Here is a 16,026-nt window from a genome sequence, read left to right on the forward strand (position 1 = left end):
GTCGAAACACCACAGCAGAATTACAAAATAAAATAGTTCACCTATTCAAGATCATGAAGCAGTCTGCCGCCCGAGCTACGCATCTTGATTGTGACATTTCATGATCCAAGCCACGCAGACCTTTCACTCCATTAGGTGGTTCAAATCAAGATGGTACAATCGTTGATGATGTGGTCTGCGGTCTGTTCCTCAGCACCGCATTCCCAGGAGGAAGAAGAGGCCATTCCCCATTGGTGCATGGTTGAGTGGAAAACCCTGACGCCCGTACAGAGACGGTTGAGGCGCACCACGCCTGTCTTTGTAGGGTCAGGCCGGTGGGACGGGTGTCAGCACTGTGTCAGTGTCAGAGTCAGGGATAAACGAATGGAGTCTGGTGGTGTTTGACTTCCATTGAGAGTTCCATTTATGGTACGCCCAATAAGCCGTAGAGATGTTTTGTCCGTCAGCTTCGTTGATCAGAAGTTGAGCGGCTGGTAAGAATAGGTGTCTTAATTTCAGTCGACTGGGTGCTCTCTTGGGGGAGCAGAGATCTTGGAATGGTGAAAATGGTTGAGCTCTAATGCTCGTTGACCGAGAGACAGAGTGGATTCTTCACGACGAAGCTCAACGGGTTGGATGCCAGCAAGGCTGGGAAGATTGTCCAATGATGTGGGACGCAGGCATCCGGTCACTGTGCGCAGAGCGCTGTTGATGGCAGTGTCGATGTTGTGGCAATGACCACTGTGGCACCAAACAGGTGCACAGTACTCTGCTGAAGTGTAGACAAGGGCGAGAGCTGCTGTAGTCTAAGCAAAGTGTCAGCCCTCGGTCCCCAGCTGGAGCCTGCCTACTGCTTGAGCAGCACGCGAAGAGAGTTTCTTCCGCAGTAACACCAAATAGTAGCAGTACGTGAGCGATCTGTCTAATTTCACCCTAAGGTAGTTTTGTCACGCCAAGATATTTTGGTTCGGGGCAGAAAGACAGTGATTTTCCGATTTTCCAAAATATGACTAAACAAACCCTATGTTAGGTAAGGACGTATCCAGTGAGCAAATCAATCGATTTTTACATTGATTCAACGTCTGCAAAGTAAAACACACCTGATTTGCTGCCTGGGTACTGGGTAGTAACTGATTGTGCACGAACAGAACAAGCAGTTGTTACCCAGTCAACAAAAATGGTCTTTTTACATAGGACGGAGAACACTTCTGATGAGCTATTCTTGACAGTTTCGCATCTTTGTGGAGGCCTTAAACCACTGAAGCAGGTCCGGTTACCGGGGTTGACAAAGTAAAGTTTCGTCTTAAATTCTTAGCTTGAAAGAGTGAAGTTTTCGATTGTTGAAGCGTTGTTGTGTGCGTGCTATTCCATTCACCAGGTGCCACTGAATGGAGAGCAGCCCTTGAATAGGTTGTTGAAGCGCGCACCCCAAGAGTAGAACCAACGCTATTTCGTCGTATATAAAGTTGGACGCTTTATCAACTGAGCTATCGGGCTGGCTGTTCCCGTAACTTTCCAGTGTAGTTAGTCCATGAACATCGTGAATGTGGGGTGATAAAAGGATAAACTCGTTGCCCCAGAAGCAAAAGTGAAAAGCAAAAGAGTTTTCATAAATTCAAAGACCACTTTCTTAGTGATAACCTTTCATGAAGGGAATACTGTATATAAAGGCAAGGTTTATTTGTTATCGCCTTTACAATTGCTAAAGTTGGTTGGCAATTCATCGCACGCTAAATTTTGTATTAACTTGTCGACCTAAACGAAACAACAGACTTATTCTCCCAACGTTGAGCAAAAATGAACAATGGATACTATTTAAAATTATGCAATAACCCCAGCATCCGGCATTTTATGCATTGAAAACCGGTTTCATTGAAATTTTGTCAGTTTAAAACCTCTCAAAAAACACAACTAAAATAAGCCAGAGGAACGTTTTTGAATGCTGCATTGTTAAAGCAACAAACCAAATAAAGCTCAATTATTATATTTAGCTGGGGGGTGGTCTGGATCCTAGCAGTGGCATACCCTGGGGTATGATATTCTTCCAATCAATCCGAAACTTACAATTGGCCAGAAAGTTAACTTACCTCTAGTAAGCAACGGAACTTCGTAATCTGTGTTTTCCACTTGGCTAAGGAGATCTATGTACATGGTTGGAGTTCCGTACACCACAGAGCATCTGGTAAAGTAAATAATACAAATGTAAAATGTTGATAGACAATCAGTGGTGAATTTTCACCAAAAAAATCCCTCATGACTTTTGTGCAGTGGGCACTATTGCGTTGTCATGCCTACAGCTTCCCAGCAACTACGCATCATCTCAACATGAAGGGCTAACTTGCGAGACGTCAGTTCGACGCCGCTAGAGAGCACTGTGTCTTGTGTCTCTTGCTATTCGGTCACAAGAAAACATTGAAAAACGCTTCGTTCCAAGCCCAATAGAAATGATCTGAATTTCAATTTTTTTACCAACGTGAGCTACTTATTCTATCAACAAAATGGCACATTCAGCGTTTGAGCAACGCCTGCTAATTTTATCGCATTCTTTCTGTTTTGGTTGGTAAAACAGCTTAGTGCTGCTGCTATTGCTAGCTTCCACTTCAGCTACATTTCAATCAAAAACCAACTAGCTTGTAGTGTTTCCGCTTACGTTTCTTCTTTCAGAGCTTTAGCTGTAGCAGCAGGATCATAGCCAGGAACCGGGAATATATTGGCAACACCATGGACGGCAGCGCATATAGTACCGGCCACCATACCATAGCAGTGATACAGTGGAACTTGGCATAAAATACGATCGTACTGCACACATAGAACAAAAAATTAATTGATTATAACGTTTTTTTATATAGCGCGGTATCCATCGCAGATATAGCCTATGTTGTTGTCATCGCTTTTAAAGTTAGACAGTGTCAGTGCAGCTGTATGGAGGCGCAGCGGAATACGTCGTCGTCCTGAATCAATTCTTTTGCTGAGTTTCAAACTGACATAAGGTTCGGTTACACTTTTAAAAAGTCTTTAGTAAGACACGACAGGCCATCAAATCCATGTCTACTGATTCAGAAGTGGACACACTAACCGTAAAGCAGCTGCTTGTAAGACCCCAAACAGACGGTTCATTTTGTTGGATTGACAGCTCTCATGCTACCAGTGGAGTCATACCATACGTCCTAGTTCAAACAGACATAGGCCTATCGTGAATATCAGACGTCATAACACGAGACATGCTACATTCGAATACGAGTTTAACAGACAACTTATCAATCGTCTCTACAGTAGGGCGTTATGTTATTATGACGTCACTTACCTGCTTGTGGTAGTTGAGCCGACGACCAATGAGAATGGCGTTGTTGATGATATTGTGGTGTGACAATGTTGCGCCTTTGGGGTGGCCAGTCGTTCCCTGCAAACCGGAAACAATTATCGCAAATGTTTAACGTCACGCTCGATGTGCACGCGTGCACAACCATGCGGCGTCAAAAAGCATTGAATACGTCCGCTTGAAATGGAAATATCTTGAACGAGTTTAGTTTTTTTCCGAACCATCATAGCGAAAACAATACATGCTACCTTAGAAGCAATCTAGAGAAAGGTTGAAGTGACAAAAAATAAATTTTAAGACGTGCTTGAATTGAAATAGGATAATAATATAAATAAGTAAATAACAATCTGGCGAAGTTGCGAATTGCGACACCTTCAGGCTTGTTTACTCTAATCAAGCGCGCGTCGTCGCTCAAGACGGACTAAGATAACCGTCAGTGGTGCTTGGTCCAAATGAGAGTGACTTTCTAACAGAGGTTATAGGTGAGTTGGTTTCTAAAAACCTTAGCGTCATGATTCTAAAAAATTATAAAAGAGAACATTGCGCGGAACGGATATATAGCAACTCGTTGGCAATTTTAATGTTGGTTGGGATAGTGCGAGACAAACGAACAAAAGGACGACAAAAAATGAAATATTTTGACAATATCAAGCAAATTATGGGAATAAATAGTATGCAGAAGTACCAGGGAAAATCAGAGCTAATAGGAGGGAGTTCATATGGGAGGCCACAGCTGACCAAATATGAATAATCTGCTGCTGAAGAAGCGGGGCACGTTGGCACGTTTTGACAACAGCTGAAATGCATGGGGTTGCCAGATAGGAGATAAATTTGAAATGGCGTTCATTTAGGCTATTCATTTTATTTTTCGTCATAAACGCGTCCGGGACGTAAAAGGTACTACCAGGGCTGCGATTTTTTCTTTCTTGTCGAACGACCAAAAATTCTGCGTTTGTTTGTCGAATAGTAATATGACGTCACAGGAGTCAGATTATAAGCGTTTGGCCGCGAGTTACCGCACAAGTTGTGTGGTATCAGAGTCACTTACTTAAGCTTTTGATCGCACGCTGGTTGAGTGATTGCAAAGGAGTATCAAGCGCTAAGTTATGTACCTACCGGACATGTATACAGCCCTCGAAATTAGCTTGTATCTACGACGGCAAAAACATTGCCGTCGCCAAATCAACAAACCTTGGATTACGGCGGCAATTGCCGTATGCTTTAGTGTTTAATCAAACGAAATTTTATGCGTTTCTTCATCGTGTGTCACACGGCGGTAGCCCAGAGCATCACGCAAGCTATTTTATGCGCTGACAATGCTCTTGTGAACTGTAAAAAGTTTGCAACCTTATAAATACCGGCTTATTGTTACGCAAAAGTTATTTTTTCATCGAATGCTTATTGTTAACCGATGTCATTGCGAATATAAATTATAGTGAAAGAAGATACAGTTAAAAAGTAGAATTTGCCTGTTATAGATTATCAAACAGAAGGAAAAGTTAGTGAGATATTTTGCAAAATTTCTAAAGAATTTTATGACGGAAACAAATTGGAATTAGAAAATCTAAGGGGTCAAGTTAAAAAAGTAGTACGAAATTCGATAAATGGTTCTTGGGCAGTAAAGTAATGCTTTCGATAATATGGCATCGCGCGTTCATGAACGGGCAGTTTTGCGTCTTCAAGTATTTCTAGTGACGAAGCGACAACCTCATCCTCCGATACAGTATCTGATAATTCCGATTCTGACAGCTAGTTCTTTATCAAACAGACTCGTGTCTGCTCGCAGTATCCCAATTGTGCCGAAATTATGTTAGTGTAAACGTCAATCGAGGCAATCATCTGGCAGTGAGCTATTAATTTGTTACCGGTACCTGGTTGAACAATTAACGTTATTTTATGATAATTAAATTCAACGTCGCTAGATGTCGAATTAATGTAAAACAAACGTAAATTTCTTCTTGGGCAGTGATACGCAGGCATCAAAATTCGTTATTTTTGCATTGACTTCACGTCTGTAGACGTTGAATCAATGTAATATGATGATTTTTGCTGTCTGGGTAGCCTACGCAATATAACCCTCCAGGAAATTTAAATCGATTTGTGCTGTTAACTTACTTTAAAGGTAACCCAAAATTAACTTACTTTTCCTCCCTGAGTTATTTAAGGTGAATTAACGTAACAGCGTGCGTATCGCTACTTTTGGTATTATTACATCACAACAAATCAAACAGTGCAGTCGTGATAGACTACTCTAGTATATTTTTCGCTTCTCGTTTACGTTTACTTCTCGTTTACATTACGTAATCACAGAAACCCTTTTAGTGGAAGGAATTCGAGTTGCAACCGTGTTTATCTGTCTACTATTCTTTATTCACATTGCAAAAAAATTCTCCATTCTTGGAACAACAAGTGCATAAGTCAGACATAAATACAAACTTGCATAGACGTTGACAAGTAAAAGTAGCCTACTTCGAAGAAAGTTAGAAACTCGTTGTGTCGAATAGCACGAAACGTGTGTGGCGAAATATTTGATGCCAGGCGTTAGAACTTCGATCAAAGCATTTTCCCGCAGTGTTCAAAATGTTCCTTTCCATAAAAATAGCGGCTTTTTTCATTTGTATTTCTGAACGTCTGGTCGGAAACTAGGCTGTTTTCTACATGTGAAAAACTTTCATAGCAAGTATCTGACAGTCCTTTTACCAGAGCAATATTGTTAATTAGCTCAAACTGCGAAATACAAACTGGCATAGACGTTGACAACTCAACGTAGCCTAGGTTATTTCATCTATAAAAGAAACCCGCTGTGTCGAATAGCACGAAACGTGTGTTGCGAAATGTTTGATGCCAGGCGTTGGAACTTCGATCAAAGCATTCTCCCGCAGTGTTCAAAATGGCGGCGCTGACGCCTTGGGAGTTTCTCGTGTGAAGCGTCGCTTTTAGACCTTGCTTTGAAGTACCTGGCGAAGGAAAGTTTACGTAGGTAAGTCAGCACTCTTATGATTGGATCACGTGATGCCCCCCCCCCCTCCGATTGTTTCTCGACCTGACGATGTTTAGTCCTCTCTCAGTTTTTTTTCCTTTTTTTTTTTTCTGTAAGGCACAGCGCTTGTCGAATAGTGATGGCGCGTGTCGAGTGACCTCGTCACCGAAAAAGGCAAAAATCGAAGCCCTGGGTACTACTAACTACAATAGTCGATATAGCACCACCAGCACGTTAATGAACGAGAAAAGGTGGCAAACCTTGAAAGGTATATAAAACGTTGTTTACTTCACAATGTAGATACTAATTTAGCCTGATGCTGCGAGTTCACTGTGGTCATAGCGAATTGCACCAGCTTTCGGAACACAGTTCCCTAGTCACGTGCTATGACGAATAGTAGAATAGTGTTGAAGTCAGTGAGTCGTTGTTTAATGCGGCTCTTTTGTTTGGCTTGAGGTTGCTGTCTGTTGAGTTCCTGCGTTGTTAGGCGTTATTGCTGTGAAATTTCGACACAATGAGGCCATTTTCATAAGTAGAGAGAGTTCGAAGATCAACAACCGTGCCGAAATAGAATAACTACGTCACCTTATCTATCAATCAACTGATGCAACAACATTTCACAGCAATAACGCCTAACAACACAGAAACTCAACAGACAGCAGCCTCAAATCAAACAAAGAGAGCCATATTATAGAACGACTCACTGACTTTAACACCACTCGTCATAGCACGTGACTAGGGAACTGTGTTCCGAAAGCTGGTGCAATTCGCTGTTACTACAGCGAACTCGCAGCATCAGGCTAAAACAGGTCGTTAATACAGTATCTATATTGTGAAGTAAGCAACGATCATGCTGCTAAAAGCGAAATTTAATCTATTGCAAAACGTAGTAGGTTAGCGAAAACATCGCGCAACGCCAACAAAACGTAACATCACGTAAACTAAACGACACAAACAATTAACGATGCGCTTCTCCAAGGACATACCGAAGTGAATTGGATGTTGATCGGGTCATCAAACTGCAGCTTCTTCTGCAAGTTGTGGATGTCAGTCATCTCTGCCGAGCCTCCCATCTGCATGACGTCATCAAACTTGAACGTTCCCGGCTGGGGGTTATCCCCCATCATGATAACCGTAGTCAGTTCTGGAAGTCTGAAGATATAAAGTCACAATCAAAAAAGTAAAATCTCAAAAACAAAAGCAGCAGTGATGACAAGCGGCCTTTGCGGCAACGCTCTAGAAGACCACATTCTTGAAAGCATCACATCTGTCCAGTTAGCGAGAGAGATTTCGGAAGGAAACAAAATAAAACTTTTCCTTCAGAAGCTTCCCCTCTACATTGATTGACTGAGCAGTTTCGCATAATTGTAGAGGCTTTAAACACCGACGCAAGCTGTTGCTTGCCGTTTGATCAATGTCTGAACTTTCTGTTTGTTTGATCACAAAGTCAAGCGTCCGTCTGCGCTAATGTGGCGGAAGAAGCAATAAAATAATTAACACGAAGGAAAAGAAAGCGACAGTACAATACAACGGTCTTGCGTCTCATCCACCACTTGTCAAGATCCCACCGAACAATTATTGCAAACTTACTTTTTGCTTTTCATTTGTCCAGGAGAACACGTCTCGATCTCGGGCGCCACCTGACGGATCATGGAATAGTAATCTTGTGTCTTGTACTTGCTCGCAGACACAATCGCCTTGCAGCCCACCAAGCGAAGCGCATATTCAAACTCGTTGACTTGGTAGGCGGGGTTAATGTTCACCTAAACGTCATAGTAATGTTGCCAAGATACCTTCCAGCTAGAATTTATCGCTACTCATAGCAAGTTGATGGTGTTTTATATTAAATAAAACGGCATTGTTTTATAGTTTATACCTTTAATTATTTACGCCTTCATAGATAGAAAAAAGAGCTAAACAAGCCTAGAAGTGGTGAATTATTTCAACGACTTCTAGGCTTATTTAGCTCTTTTTTTTATCTATGAAGGCGAAAATAGTTTTCCAGTTTTCAATACGTAATTTTCTAATACTTTATTTTTTAGTTTTAATACTTAATTTTCAATACTTCAATTTTCTAGTTTTTCTTCTAGTTTTCAATACTTCACCACTTTAGGTTTATTTTATTCTGGCATTAGCTCCTAAAAAGAGTCAGACGGAAACCTGCAGCTTCGAGCTAATTGACCAACCTTCTACCCACAAATTTCAAGTTTTGTACCACCAATCAACTGTTCAATAAATCTTTTGGAAAATTTTCGATTGTAAAAAACTTACTTATGCCAAATAACTGTCTAACTTCTATAGCCACTCATAGCACCTACCAGTATAATGCCTACACGTCCCGTAGCAAATTGGGTTAGGACCCATTCCAAAGTACTCGGGCCCCATATCCCGACACGATCACCTTTCTTCAGACCCAGTTTAAGGAACCCGGCCGCCAGTCGATCAACCTTTGAGAAAAAAATAAACCTATCACCTGGAAAACGTAGTACAGGTAAATAAAACAGCTAGGCCTACTAGCAACCGAAACATACCCGAGACCGGTTATGCTTTTATGACATCACAACTATTTGTAGAGATTTAGAGTCGGAGGTTCGAAATCGGAAGTTTCCATAATCAAATGTGAATATTTTTAGCCCAACTCGAATTTGTTTAGTCCTGATAGTAAACTTAATTTTTATCGGAGGTATCTCAAAACGGTTCAAAGTTTGTTAGTGTTTTTGAAGTAGCCGTTGAATATTTTCAGCTTGACTCCATAACCTTGATAATAAATTTAATGATTGGATGATTAGCTTTAATTCATTGGATGCTCTTAAAAATTTATAAAAAAAAAAGTAACACCCAGTTCCATACTTTTGCCAATTTAAACAGAATAAACTGTGCACAACATCATGTTGCAGATGCACTGCATGTACAAATTTAGATATTTGCATTTAAATACTGAAACGTTTGGGTATTCTTGACTTTAAAAGCAAACTAAATGCAACTATATTCAGTTCACACAAAAACATACCAGTTATATTGGGAAAAATTTAGGTCACGGCCTACTAGAACACGGCCAAATAAGTTGCTATTTGAGAAAATTTCTAAAAGTCTTAATTGTTGCAATCATAGCCATGACAAACCTGTCATTATCCTACTTACAGAAGTATGTAAAATAAGCAATATTTGCATCTAGACATATTTTTGACTTGTTTTGCCGAAGATTAGATATGTATGTTAAGCACAATTTATGCAACAATAATGTAAAATATGTAAGACTTTCCAACTGCATCCTGGAGGTAGTCTCATCATACAGTCCTTATGTTCTTGTACAGCAGGATCTTTCGCCAATAGCCATATTTTACTTGCAAAATTAAGCTTGGCGAAAAAAAACAACTAAAGTTTAAATTGGCACATCAAATGAACAACTTACAACATAGCATCCACGAAAAATCCTAGCTATTTTAAATGGAACATGCGATTGCGCCAAAAGCGACACACCAAACGATACTACCTCCTGAGTGCAGTTGGATAGTTTTACATATTGCATTATCATTGTGCAAACTGTGCTCAACGTACAGTACATACATACCTAATCTCCGGTTAAACAAGCCAAACATACAGTATGTCTGGGTGCAAATATTGCTTATTTTACTTACTTCTGGAAATGGGAAGATTACAAGTTTGTCATAGCTATGATTTTAACAATTCAGACTCTTAGAAATTTCGTCAAATAGCAACATATTTGACCGTGTTCTAGTAGGTCGTGTTTGGGTCCGTCTTTTTTAAGTTTAGCATACATTTATTACTTCCTGTATGCACGACACCAACATACGTTATTTGACAACCGTGAATTCTTGTATTTAGGGCACTACCTTGATTATACGCAGATTTGTAGGGTATCAGAGTAGCTGGCGTTGTAAAAAAAAAAATTCTTGCTCGAATTGAAACTGTCTATATAGAAAAGCGGTTTGAAATAAAACAAAATTATTGAAAAGAGCAATTCCAAGTGAAATTAAGTTATTGGATAATAACGGAATACGATGCATTCGAAAAACTTTGTATCGAGCAGATAAAAGGAATAGTAGCCCAAATAGCAAAATTGGTCATTTTTGCATTGATTCAACGTGACATTGAATCAATGTAAAAATGACCAATTTTGTTGTTTGGGAGTATGCTATATGTGTATATGGTGTAATTATTAAGTGCGGTTTATGTTTAGTGATAAGTTATAATTGTTTAGAAGTTCATAACCATAGTACAGTAGAGCAGTATATGCAATTATAGGGTCTGCTACTATTCGGTGAGTCCGATTCGGTGAGTCCGATTCGGTGAGTCTGATTCGGTGAGTTCCTAACCTCTAACCCCTAACCCTAACCCCAAACCCCAAACCCTAAAACGGCAATGATAATTAGGCTACGGTACCCGATAATTTAAAAAAAAAATTGAAAAAATCCCCCGTTAAGGGATCGGACTCACCGAATCGGACTCACCGAATGGGACTCTCCGAATCGGACTCACCGAATCAGACTCACCGAATGGGACTCACCGAATCGGACTCACCGAATCGGACTCACCGAAACGGGCCATTCCGGCAATTATATGTAAAAGTGTATGCACCTCATCCCAAAATTGGGAGAAAGTCCTTCTGATCCCTTCCTCACAAAAGACGAAGCATTCTCTGTCTGGAAACTTTTCCACGGTTTGCTCTAGAGCGCCACAGATGGTCAAATCACTCAGGGGAATCCCCTCACATACATGACTGTAGCTGTAAGTGAGTTTGGGCGGAGTGGCCGACGTGTTGCTTTCTAACTGGCTGAAAAGAAATGGAAATAAATGACAGCGTAGCAATCCGTAGCATGCAAGGAAACAGAAATGTTACCTAAACAGGTGGCGTACGGTACTAGAAACGCGTCTGATTGACAATCCATGGGTCACCAGTTCCACACCCTGTCAAGCGGTATCTTTCATCTCATACATACATGATCAGTTATTATCTTTTCTATTTGAATAAGCATGTCCTTGCTGACAACCAGCGTAAAAGAAAATTGAGGCAGCGTTTAAATTTTCTTACAATGTCCAAAAACATTTGATTTAGCGTTTAATGATGCAAAATAAACAAAAAATAAATTCTCGTGAATGGCAGAAGTAGAAGCTTTCAAAGAAGCTCTGGGTGTAGAAACTAATAAAACAGCAGGGAACTCAGTCAATGCCATAAGGCGTGTTGCTTATTGGCACGTATTTCTCTTGTAAGTTGTGCAGGCGGGAAAACATCAAAATACCTCAAGATTTGGAATCCCTAGTTTTGAAAGGATTAAGAACCACTGCTGTTGTGCTCAAGCCTCAAATCCACTGTAAAGGGAGTGTTGTGTTATTTATCGCGTTTCCTAAACCTACAAAACTCGTTTTTTGCCATTGAATTGGTAAATAAACGAATGCGATGAACTTCAGTAAGTTGAAATAAAATTAAAGCATCCTTCATCTTCTAAATAACGTTCAATGTAAGTTTCTGCGCATTCTGCGCATCCTTAATTTTCACCTGCAAAACAACCAGGGGCGGATCCAGTAAGTAGCCTTAGGGTGGGGGGTTTCAACAAAACAGAGTGATGTGTAGGTCTACACAAGTCAGACCTTGCAAAAACACCGTGAATGCGGTTACTTTTATTTATAGTTACTTTACTTTTACTTTATGTATTATAGATCGATCGATCGCCCAAATCACCCCCTTAGATCCGCTACTGGAAGCAACCGTGTTGAAAAGCTAAGTAGCCTCCTCTAACAATGCAGACTCGATTAATAATGAACGCCTTATCAGCCGAAGATGTCGATTTCGTCTAACAACGTTGAAACGATGCAGAAAAAGTACATTCTGCTAGCTTAGTCCCCACTCACCTGCTGGTACAAATCTTTGATTTGTTGGTATAAACAAAGGATGTTAATTTCTTATGTCTGTTCAAATATCGGCCAATATCAACAACGCTCTTTCTCAAAACTCCTGGAACCATGATGGATGATACTTAAAATATCTTTTACTAAACTAAAATTTCCTGTATTCTATAGAAAAAAAACACTGGGTGATTTTTCTGAGCTAGGTGTCGTATATTTAATGATATTTAAAATGGAAAACGAAGTCTCACATCGACTTTAACTGTCCTAACTACGACCTATAGATGGCTGTTATGACTCGGCTGAAAGCTTTGTAACAATATAGTTTACATCTGCGTCATTTTTTTTTCGGTTTGCGCTCAGCAAAAGCTACTTTACGACTGTGATATTTAAAAATATTTAACATGAACCAGTTTTAGTTTGAAAGCTTAAAAACACGAATAGAACCAAATAAATATGATGACTCACAGTTGTCAAACATGAAAACAATTGCAATTCACCTCAATAAGTTAAGGTTTGTTGTGACATCATACAGTGCAATTGTACAGGTCTGCATACGAACAGTGCAATGTAATTGTTCAGTAACAAATGAGAATATACGAAACAGATGTAAGACGTTTTAACACACGACGTCTTGTAATAGTCAACCTTTGAATAACATGCCGAGCACCTTTCTCAAATTTTCATTCGTTTAGGTCTAAATTTCTGGTTTATGTTATTAGATCAATCAAAATTACAATTTACAAAGCAATTAATCGTAAGTGCTGACCATCGGTAACTAATTTGTTTGGTGTGACGTTGTTAACTTGGTCAAAATACAGCAGGCTACAAATCTCCACAAAAGTGGAGATTTGTTGATTTGAGATCCAAACGTTAGCAAATTGCATCTAGCATAATGAAACTCCAATTACAAGGTAGCCTACTTTCTAGTCCTCGCTTTGCTTTGAAGCACAAATTTTCAACTTGTTTTCTTCATTTATATTTCACAATAACCAAGCACAACTCTACTTTAAATGACTATAGCGCAAACTGCCAGTGCCTTTCCAAGCAAACTTTGCAAACGTAGCCTTCTAAGTTCTAACAGCTCAACTACAACAGCAGACAGTCTTCGTCCATTGTGCAGACTGCAGTCGTTATTTGTTTTCCTCAATCAAACAAACGCAACAGAGCGTGACGTCTTGCGTAGCCTATACGGTGATACAAAAGATACAGCAATGTTAATTCCAAGAAAGATACAGTAGATGGTCAAGTCAATCTAATTTGTTTCGATAGCACCACACAATGAAGAACACAAAACATTGCGTAACAAGGCACCATCAACATGAAGTAAATAAATACCATATCGGTTAATTATTATTTCAGCAATAATTTAAAGAAGGTTGGATCAAAAACACGCTGCTGTGTCCTTGAAACAAACTCGACATGTTTGTAGATAGATATAAAGATTGGCTTCCTTGCATTCCCTAATACTTTATCCACCCATGTATCAAAGGAAACAATCTTAGTTTTTTAAGCAAGACTAATGTTTAAAAACCAAACATGACGCAACACAAAGTAGGCCGAATTACTGTGCGCGAGGTCTCACAAACAACATAGGAATGAGCATCATAAGCAATTAAAACTTTCTTTCTATCTCAGATTCCCTTTTCAACTCCGATTGAAACCATAGCTCCCCACTATATTCGAGCTCAGCTGTTAGAACTTTGCATAAGAATGATTTTCTCTGGCTGCATGGAATGTCTTTACTTGGCGCAGTGGAATGTGTTTAGATAATTTCGTCTTGAATGCATGAACAATTGCGGTAGCTTGGCTTGCAAAATGTACTGCAGTGTTTTACGCAGCCTATTGTACAGACCATCACAATTCCAAAATCTTTCCGGATTAGATGATTAAAAGCTTCTTTTGATCGCACCGTCTCTGCCACAAGCGTAGGAATTCAAGTGGAAGGCCTACTGTTATACCCTGGACTGGGATGGTTTCACCCGGAACGTTTCCAAAAGTTGTCAGAAAATCAGGGATATCTAGAGAAGGGGATACTAAGGTTTTTATTACGTCTGACAATAGAAGGGCTTCTATTTATCTTAAATAATCTCTGTTTATGATACAATGACAATTGGCACATATAGTAATTTAATAACCTTTGTTATGACAACCTGCATTGCACTATTACAACCAGGTATGGATATTCAATGAATGCTCATAATCACTTTGTTAATTCAACTACCCGTATACTTGCTGTACACTTAGCCAACTGCAAAGGTTTTGTCAAAAAAACAGCTAAACTGGTAACCTTTCAACTGTCTTTTCAAACAAATATTATTTAAATATGTTCTACATAACACTTGCTAACTGTCTTGTGTAGCTGAGTGTACTAGCTGCACTACAAAACTTTCTGCAATTTAAAAAAGAACCGCATGTTTAACGCGGTACCAACTACCGCCCTTCTATAGTGTCATGAGAATCAATAATCGCTCTGAGCCTTCGTATCCTCCTCTTTAGCTATCAAACGGTTTCCGGTCGCGTGAGTTCAGTGGGTAAGCGCCTGAATCAAAGTTATACGGCGCTGGTTCGACTCTCGGGGTGTGCGCTTGAACAACTCATTTCATGGCTGCTCTCCGTTCAGCGGCACCTAGTGGATGGAATATTTCCCCGGCAACTAAGTTTCAACAATCGGAAAGAAAAAATTGTCTCTAAAAAGTTATTCAATAACATTTATTTATTGAATAATTGTTAACCGGATTCATTGTAAAACTTGCCCCAGGTGGCCGAAGGGAAAAATTGTTGTCCGCAAACTCCGCAAAGACACCAAAGTTGCAAGAAACCACAAAATGGGCATTTGTAATTTTGCATCAAAATCTCAATGGATTTTCTTCCTTCACCATTGTACGGAGGTTTACGTTATGATTCAAATAAGCTAGAATTTCTCATAAATCAAACACTCTGCCATCATTTATTCGGGCTCACAGAGACACCATTAACATAATTCTTTAAAACATCCATGTCCCTCATCAAATTCCACAGTTGGTGTTTCTGCACTCCACTGCTGTCCTACTTTAAATGGTGGAGGAAAGTTTTTGCTTGTCCACCCCTTTTTCTTATGCCATAGCTTGATTCCCAAAGAAGAATATTCCTAATTTCTTTGTGAGTACTGAAGCAGTGACCTGATAGCTGTGATCTTTGTCTTCTGATGGTGTCAGTGAGAATCGACAAGTCACCATAGACGGTTTTATTGGTGAAGTGCTGCTTCCAACCAGGACCGTTGAGAACATAATTTGGGGCCGTTACCAATGAGTTCCTCGGACCCAAAAACCAAAGCACTTCTAAGAAAAATACGTTATATTAAGAGACTGAGTGGTGCTTTCCTCAAGTTCCAGTGCCCCTGAAAAGGTTGCTGGTCCCTAAAACCATTCCAGGCTGGCCTAAAAGTACCCCCTACACCCCCTTGTCAACGCCACTGCTCCCAACTAATGTTGCGTTCCTTTCTTAGAAGTATGGTGTAGCAGTTAATGAAACGACCCTTTATGATTTTTGTGAGCGTCCAACCTTTAGCGCCGTAGGTCAAGACGCTTTCACCTGTTGCTCGAAAAAGTTGTATTTTCATATGTATTGTTATATGTTATTATCAAACATTTACTGCAATTAAACTTGAAACGGCTTTTAGATGCGTCGACAAAATTTCTTATTTTTATTTGATTTGAGAATCTTTATCCTTGGACTGAGGAAGCTTCTTTGTTGCTGAAGTGTCGTTGTCTGTGAGCTATTCCATACAGTAGATGCCTCTGAATAAAGAGCTGTCCACGCGCTGCTCAAGCACATGCCTCAAGAGCCGAGCCCGCGTTGCTTGATTTTGTGGTTTTTTCGATTATTGCAAAGGTGGGCTTCT

The 16,026-nt window shown here is 39.9% G+C and overlaps 1 protein-coding gene across 1 annotated transcript in view; it reads right to left on the reverse strand.

Moving 5' to 3' along the window:
- The window catches only part of LOC145778945 (medium-chain acyl-CoA ligase ACSF2, mitochondrial-like), a 28,823-nt gene extending 16,518 nt beyond the window's left edge, over window positions 1–12,305 (reverse strand). The window contains exons 1-8 of the mRNA XM_082590535.1: window positions 12,150–12,305; window positions 10,878–11,073; window positions 8,597–8,725; window positions 7,869–8,041; window positions 7,265–7,430; window positions 3,284–3,379; window positions 2,630–2,778; window positions 2,067–2,158 (exon numbers count right to left, since the gene is read on the reverse strand). Of these exons, the coding sequence (XP_082446661.1) occupies window positions 2,067–2,158; window positions 2,630–2,778; window positions 3,284–3,379; window positions 7,265–7,430; window positions 7,869–8,041; window positions 8,597–8,725; window positions 10,878–11,073; window positions 12,150–12,262 (1,114 nt within the window). The 5' untranslated portion in view covers window positions 12,263–12,305. The remainder of the gene's footprint in view (window positions 1–2,066; window positions 2,159–2,629; window positions 2,779–3,283; window positions 3,380–7,264; window positions 7,431–7,868; window positions 8,042–8,596; window positions 8,726–10,877; window positions 11,074–12,149) is intronic.
- Between the last annotated feature and the right edge of the window lie 3,721 nt (window positions 12,306–16,026).

Source organism: Aplidium turbinatum, chromosome 1, assembly GCF_918807975.1.
Source record: "Aplidium turbinatum chromosome 1, kaAplTurb1.1, whole genome shotgun sequence".
Classification (NCBI taxonomy): domain Eukaryota; kingdom Metazoa; phylum Chordata; class Ascidiacea; order Aplousobranchia; family Polyclinidae; genus Aplidium; species Aplidium turbinatum.